We start from the raw sequence: 6,825 nt of genomic DNA on the forward strand, positions 1-6,825 counted from the left end.
GGTATCCAAATTTGTTGTGCCTTCTCTTTTGGTAAAGAATTGACCAGAGATGGAACAAAACCCCTTAGAGAAAGGGGAAGAAAAATATCAAGTAAATAGAACAAAAGTGGCCAATTTGAGCTTGTTTAATTTATTCTTGATGACTTCTTTAAGAGCTTCCTATTTTTAATAACACAATTTTGTGATATATTTAGAATATAAACAGCTAATTTACCTCTGTTTTATGATTTTGTTAGGCCATTGGACTACTAATTTTAGGTATGAATCAATGTTTCTATCATTCTATGTGTTATCGGTGCGTGCATCTAGGTTGTGACGATTTTGTGGATTGTTTTATGTACATGGATATTTTGAATGGCAAATTCGTTTTAAACGGCAACGAATTTGACATTTATAAATATATTAAATATAAATATCGATTAAAAAACTACGTTTTTAGTTTTCTAGCTCTAGGTGCATGGTATCAATTAGTGTTCAAGTATAAACTTCCCAAACAACACATGGAAGTGTTTCATATTGAGAAAGGAAGAGAGAGTTCGACACTTTATTCATATTTAACAATAAGCAAAATAATATACAAGATATTCTCTTGTACTAATCATATCCTATAATCAAGGAAACAACCATTCAAAATATATGTAAAATTTTCTCCTAATCTTCCTAACAATTATCAAAGCTACAATAAGCCATTCTCTTCCTTTTCTCCTCCTTTGCACCTTAGACACTCCTCCTATGAGCCATTTACCCCTACAAGGCTCGAGTTCGAGTTTACAGTATTTTGACCTTAAGGAACGAATTTCCTCTAATGTTGCAGACAATCGATCATCAAACCTAATAGAATTGGAGAAGAAATAGGGTGTTACTTAAAAAAAAATTCTTCTTAGGGACAGTTTCTCCTAAGATGAGAGTATGCGAAGTTTGTGAGTATCATGATAAGAAGTTAAGAACTGTTTTCTCACAAGCTATTACCAGCCAGTGAGAAAACATCAACTAAAAATCAAGAACAGAGAATCTGCAGCTTGTTCTCGAGCTAGAAATTTGGTGATTGCATCCTCATATCCTTTTACTCCATATTCATATTTGCATGTTCTGTTATGCTGTTCTGCTAATAGAACATGAAAGTTTAACTGTACCTAAACAACTCAGTAAACTAAAATCAATGAAATTTGGAACGACGATACTACAGTTGTGCACCAAAACCACTCAGTAAACTCTTCTGAGTTCTGGATCACTGTAAATCTCTGATGGCAACTACATGTAATCGGGCATGCACCTGAACAATAATGCATGCTTAAGAGCTATGTATAGCCTAAGATCATTGCATTTCGCTTTATTGTAGACTTGTAGAATTACAGACATTACAAATTTACAATACTTCACAATGTAAATATGTCACATTTCAGATTTCAAGAATACAGCATTAGTATAAAATCATACTGAGTATTAGTTCAGTTTTTAACAATATCAGAAAGGAAGTTAGCAAAAAAAAGATTAGCAGTTACATACGCATACAGATTGATGAGGCGTTAAGTATATGCTACTGTATGTTACGGTGGAAGTGTGCAAACTCTACCCACCCGACTACCCCAAAAACTACCTTTTGTTATTCTTCTAAAACTCTACCTTTACGAACACTATTTTGTGCTTTAGTAGAGTTGGATCCACCATAACTATGACAGCTACTGCAGAACAGAGCATTCTCAATTCCTGCCTTCCTGGTTTATGAATAGTATACCTGAAAATTGTCTTTTAACTTCTATAATTTCTGTCGTGGAGCATCAAATAGGGAGTTTGTGCATACTTCTTTTTTCAATTTTCTTTTAGGGAGATTGATGATGGTCAATACTCGAGAGAGAATGAACGTGATCACTGATCCAGACATGTTAAAGATGCTTAAACATAGGACAAACTTAGACATGAAGGCAATCTCCTTCACAAGTGGAAGGGATCATTTATAAATAATTAAATATAAGCTGTCTTTGCAGAAAAAATTAAGTTACAAAAGCACCTAAATAACACAACAAACCAATTACAAAATAAATCAAGAATCAATTGAGGGCGAAAGCACCAAGACTTCACTTCTGTCTCTTGTATATTTTCGCCAAGAATGACTTCAGGACAGCCTGTACAGCCTTATTAGGATGTGATTCAATAGATGTGATCAAATTTTCATAACTTGTGCTCTCAAAATCGGCAAATGCACCCTAAGAAAGTTGATGAGTATATTCAGTATAGGGAAGAGAATTCGTAAAGATAATAGGTGAGACAACTGAGACTTATCCAAGATAGATAGATAAAAGACATAATACACTTGAAAATACTAACCTGAAGATCGAGCACATTATAGAGTTCTTTTACTCTTGCGACACAAGCTGGATCTTCTTTGCCGTAATTTTCCTGGAAAGCCAATTTATGGATGAGAACATGAAATATGGCAATGCCTTAAAATCATGAGAATGACGGTACTTACATGCAAGACTTTCTTCTGTTCATCATTACAAAGTTCTAAGGCTTTCACAACCAACCAGGAGCACTTAAAATCCTCAATATCAGTTCCAATCTGAAGAGTAAATATCATAAAATTAAGACTTTCGAATAATCAGATACACAAATTAAAAAATATTGCAGGCAACAAGTTTGTATCTCACCTTGCCAATGAATTCCGGGTCTCCATAACAATCAAGATAATCATCCTACAAAGGAAAAATATCAGAATCAATCATTCTACATTCAAAAGGTAATTCTGTGAAAAATGTATAAGAACTGGAGGTACATTCATCTATTTTATGCTGTCAACTGACCTGTACTTGGAAATATATTCCCATATTAATCAAAATGTCTTTGACATTTTCATGATCTTCAAGCTTCTCACCAGACATTAGTAAAGCACAAGCTACCTGCATGTTAGAGCAACATGTCAGACATAGTTGACATCATCTAGTAGCAGCAATTGAATGAATTTTATGGAACTATTACAATTTCACTCAAGTTTTTCTCCACATGTATGATCTAATTATCTTTCAATACAGTCTTACAGGATGCACATTATTTGACTTTTTGAAAAACTATTTAGCCATCAGCAGGATAATGACAGCAAAAGCTTGCTTTAACAACTGAGAATCAAACTTACAGAAATATAGAATGAGTAATAAGCAGTTTTGTACTGAACAATGCGACGGTGCCTGCATCACAATTCAACTTTAGTGATTGTATGAGTATAAAGCAAAGCTGTAAGAGAAAATTTGTTTCATTTCCACTTACAGATCCAATGAATATTTTGAAAGATCTTTCTCTCCTTCAATGGTAGTGATCAGATCAATCATCTGTCCACTAGCAGTCTGAAATTCTACCTACAAACGGTGGAAAAGGCTTATAGCATATTCAATTCATAACAATTATCCCTTGCTACCAACTCTTTACAAAGCATCCTTACCTCATTAAACAAATCCAACAAGTCAACATAGTACTTCTTGTCCCTAAAATGCTTCCTGAGAATTCTTGGTATTTGGTTTCGAAGTATTATTCCATCGTTGACAGCAATCATCCCAACCTGACAGGAGAAATTTTCCATTAAATACTGAGTTAACAAGAATATAATACAGAATTAATGAAATATTATTTTTAGAAAAGCAAACCTTAGGAACTCTGAACCAGCAAGGCTGACCACGCCTTGTATGAGAGTTATCCATGATGTCATCAAGAACAAGAAAATATGCTTGAAGCTGTAAGAGAGAGGGACCAGAAAATAGAAAATTCCTGTTAGTGGTTTCCCTGAATTTACATAATTTCAGTGAAAATTGCTATCTATATACCCATTCAATGCACCACCCCAGCGCTGAAGCAAGAAAAATTTCATCCTCAGTCAGCTCTTCTCCTTCCTTTAACAGCTTGTAGCTGTCAATAACAGAAAGCCCACGATTTAGCTTCCCTGCAAGACACAGAACCGCACAAAAATGTTAGGTAAAGCAACTTGTGGAATTCAAATAAAATTGGGCTTTGGCTTGCGTTGTTTGAATAAAATTAGATACTCGTTCCACATGACTTTTTTTTTATCTTCAATATCTTGTTCATCCAAAAGTTAAGCTACATAAATATCAAAGTATACTAGGATGAAGGACATATCTTAAACTTCACTGCCTTTTGAATTTCAAATTTTCATAACCATCACATCATTCGGTGAAAATTTTAAAATGATACATCAGAAATCTATTAGAGGAACTTATTATTATATTTTTGTTTATTCTTGTCACTCATAAGATACGCTTCGCATAAAACAATTATTTCCTCAACATCATAAAAAAAATAAAGTTAAAAAAAAATAAAATTAAGGTGACCATAAAACATTTTAAACAATTTTTTTTCCTTCCAAAAGAACAAACACAAGATAGAGCAAAGAATCAAATGCCAAACATCCTTTATGTTCCAAACATGGCCCAGCTTTTATTTAAAAATTGAGTAAATTGAAAAGGACAGGACTTCCTCACCTCCTGGAACATTATAATCCAGCATCTGCAGGGAAAAAAAAAACACAACAAAAAAGAGCATGTAAGAACCATATATACGACACCATAGTATTACTTCAAAAAACGAAAAAGGCGGTTTAAAATTCAATGATTTTACAGAATTATTTTTTACTTCTTTATTCTCAATTAGGCACAAAAAGGAATTTAGTAATTGCATTCAAACTGTAACTACCAAAACTCTAAAACCCAAGAGCTCCACTTATATCTTATGATTTCCGATGCAAGTAGTCTCACATTCTTGATTCAATAGCATTAGCACTCGAAATTGCTAGAAGACATGATTAAATACATAGAGAAGTCTAACTAAATTCATCTTAAGAGACGATAATTAGGCTTAAATCTGAGAACCAGGAGGCAGGGGTGTCAGCATTATGGACATGTTAAGTCAGTACAACAAAGGCTGCTCTAAGTGACTTTGGAAGTTAACTGTTGATCGAGTTATTCTTCAGATTAGATATGAATTAATACAGTGATATGTTCACTAAACTATGCTAAACGGTACGCCACGAGGTAGAAAGGAATCAAGGATAGCTTTGTTTGAAGTACACCAAAGTCTAAGCAAGTTTTTCTTAGGCAAAGTGTTATCACTTGGATGGCCTTGCATTATCTAGCTTACTTTATTTACTAATGTTAGTGAAACTTTATAAATCTAGTTCTAAAATGGAAACTCAAGACAATCTACAACTTATTGGAACACATTTAAGAACAAAAATTCAAAATTTTATTAACATTTTATTTAATTAAGATTAACCAAACATAGATTAGCATAAATGCTAAGATTTTCAAAGGTTTCTCATAGACCGTAGATCAGACAATTAGGCATATTAATTTGCAGATTGAAACACATTGCATCTATAAATAGCATAAACATTAAATAAAACTAATCAAAAGCTAAATCATGCAATTTGCTACACATAAACAAGAGTAATGAATAGTTTAAATTAAACAAAACATACCCAGATCAATTAATCAATCTAAAACAGTTTAATCTATCAGTAAACAAAAGAAAATATTGACTAATTACAAAAAAAGGGTAGTTAATCCTTTAGGAAAAAAATTCATTAAAACCCCATATAAAAACAAAATTAAATTGCAAATTAAAGGAAACAAAAAGTGAAATTAAAGAAATTGATAAATACCCTGTCAACCCATTGGCGAGAAGTGTCAGTCCATTCAAAAGCAGGATCATTGAGAAGCTCAGATTTAAGAATTTGATAAACTTCGAGAAATTTTGACCTCAGATCGCTCATATTTCTCTTGTTGGAAAATTTTCAGTTTGTGAAAGAGAGAAGAGAGGAGAAGAGGAGAGAGAGGGAAATAAGAGTTAAGGAAATTGAGAATTGTTCTTGGGTTTGTTTATATAAGCAGAGTCAAATTTGAGGTTGGACAAATCAGAATTCTACCCATTCACGAGGGAAGCAAGGAGCAAGAGCAACTCCCTTTGGTTGGTGAAATTAACTCGACCCGAATGACCCGACTATATATGAATGACACGGAGTATTTTTTTTTTAATAGACACGGAGTATATGAGACTAATAATTGTAATAAATTGCCAGATTAAATATTAATGACACGGAGTGTGTGAATTTGATATAGAATTTAATACGGAGTAGGATTTTATTTTGATTGGTGGAATTAACCTGACTTGAATGACCCGACTAAATATGAATAACACAGAGTATTTGAGACTAATAATTATAATGAATTACCCGATTAAATATTAATGACATAGAATGTGTGAATTTATTATAGAGTTCAATAGGATGTGTTATTTTGAATGGTAGCCTAACTTGAATGATCGGACTAAATATAAATAATACTAAGTAATCGAAACTACATGTATTGATGTAAAATATGTTAATAAAATTGAACATGATCTTATTTAATTCGACTTCATTCAATCCGTACTCGCATGAGTCACAACTATTTTACAATGTAAATCGAATTCAATTGAAGTGACTCATTTGCTACCTCGAATTGACTACTTTTCTATCTTAATTTTGGAAACATACTGGCCCATAATTGTCAATGTAATTGAGCTTTTTTTTGGTAAATTTCTAAATTTGACGTTTGATTGAATATTAGAGAGTGGCAAAATTGTAAATTCGGGCAATTATGGGGGGTATAGGAGTCACTTGCTTTCCTCGCTAAACGATAAATAATTACTCCATTTTTTGACTCTATGTTGCACGTGCTGCATGAATTTCTCGTCCTCCTCCAAACGGCGTCGTCTACTACAGTCAGCTCTACCATTAAAAAGTGCCTGACAATCTGTCATTGACATTTTCTACATTTTTTATTT

General features: G+C 32.9%; 1 protein-coding gene across 1 annotated transcript; it reads right to left on the minus strand.

Annotated features, from left to right (window-relative positions):
- Window positions 1-1,917: 1,917 nt before the first annotated feature.
- Window positions 1,918-5,945, minus strand: LOC145629486 (farnesyl pyrophosphate synthase-like). Its single transcript, XM_081682098.1, has 12 exons — window positions 5,663-5,945; window positions 4,485-4,509; window positions 3,813-3,928; window positions 3,636-3,722; window positions 3,434-3,550; window positions 3,262-3,350; window positions 3,131-3,182; window positions 2,802-2,897; window positions 2,649-2,693; window positions 2,471-2,560; window positions 2,326-2,397; window positions 1,918-2,204 (listed from the first exon to the last, which is right to left on the minus strand). Exons 1-12 carry the CDS (start codon window positions 5,771-5,773, stop codon window positions 2,076-2,078), a joined length of 1,029 nt encoding a protein of 342 aa, XP_081538224.1. The 5' UTR covers window positions 5,774-5,945; the 3' UTR covers window positions 1,918-2,075.
- Window positions 5,946-6,825: the final 880 nt, after the last annotated feature.

This window comes from Chenopodium album, chromosome 4, assembly GCF_948465745.1.
Source record: "Chenopodium album chromosome 4, dcCheAlbu1.1, whole genome shotgun sequence".
Classification (NCBI taxonomy): domain Eukaryota; kingdom Viridiplantae; phylum Streptophyta; class Magnoliopsida; order Caryophyllales; family Amaranthaceae; genus Chenopodium; species Chenopodium album.

Excerpts from the sequence above, each read along its gene's own strand:
- LOC145629486 (XM_081682098.1), bottom strand. The coding sequence starts at position 5,773 with ATGAGCGATCTGAGGTCAAAATTTCTCGAAGTTTATCAAATTCTTAAA. Across the intron at positions 3,551-3,635 it reads GCTGGTTCAGAGTTCCTAAG|GTTGGGATGATTGCTGTCAA; the intron begins GTTTGCTTTTCT and ends TTCTCCTGTCAG. Across the intron at positions 2,898-3,130 it reads ATTACTCATTCTATATTTCT|GTAGCTTGTGCTTTACTAAT; the intron begins GTAAGTTTGATT and ends TCTAACATGCAG.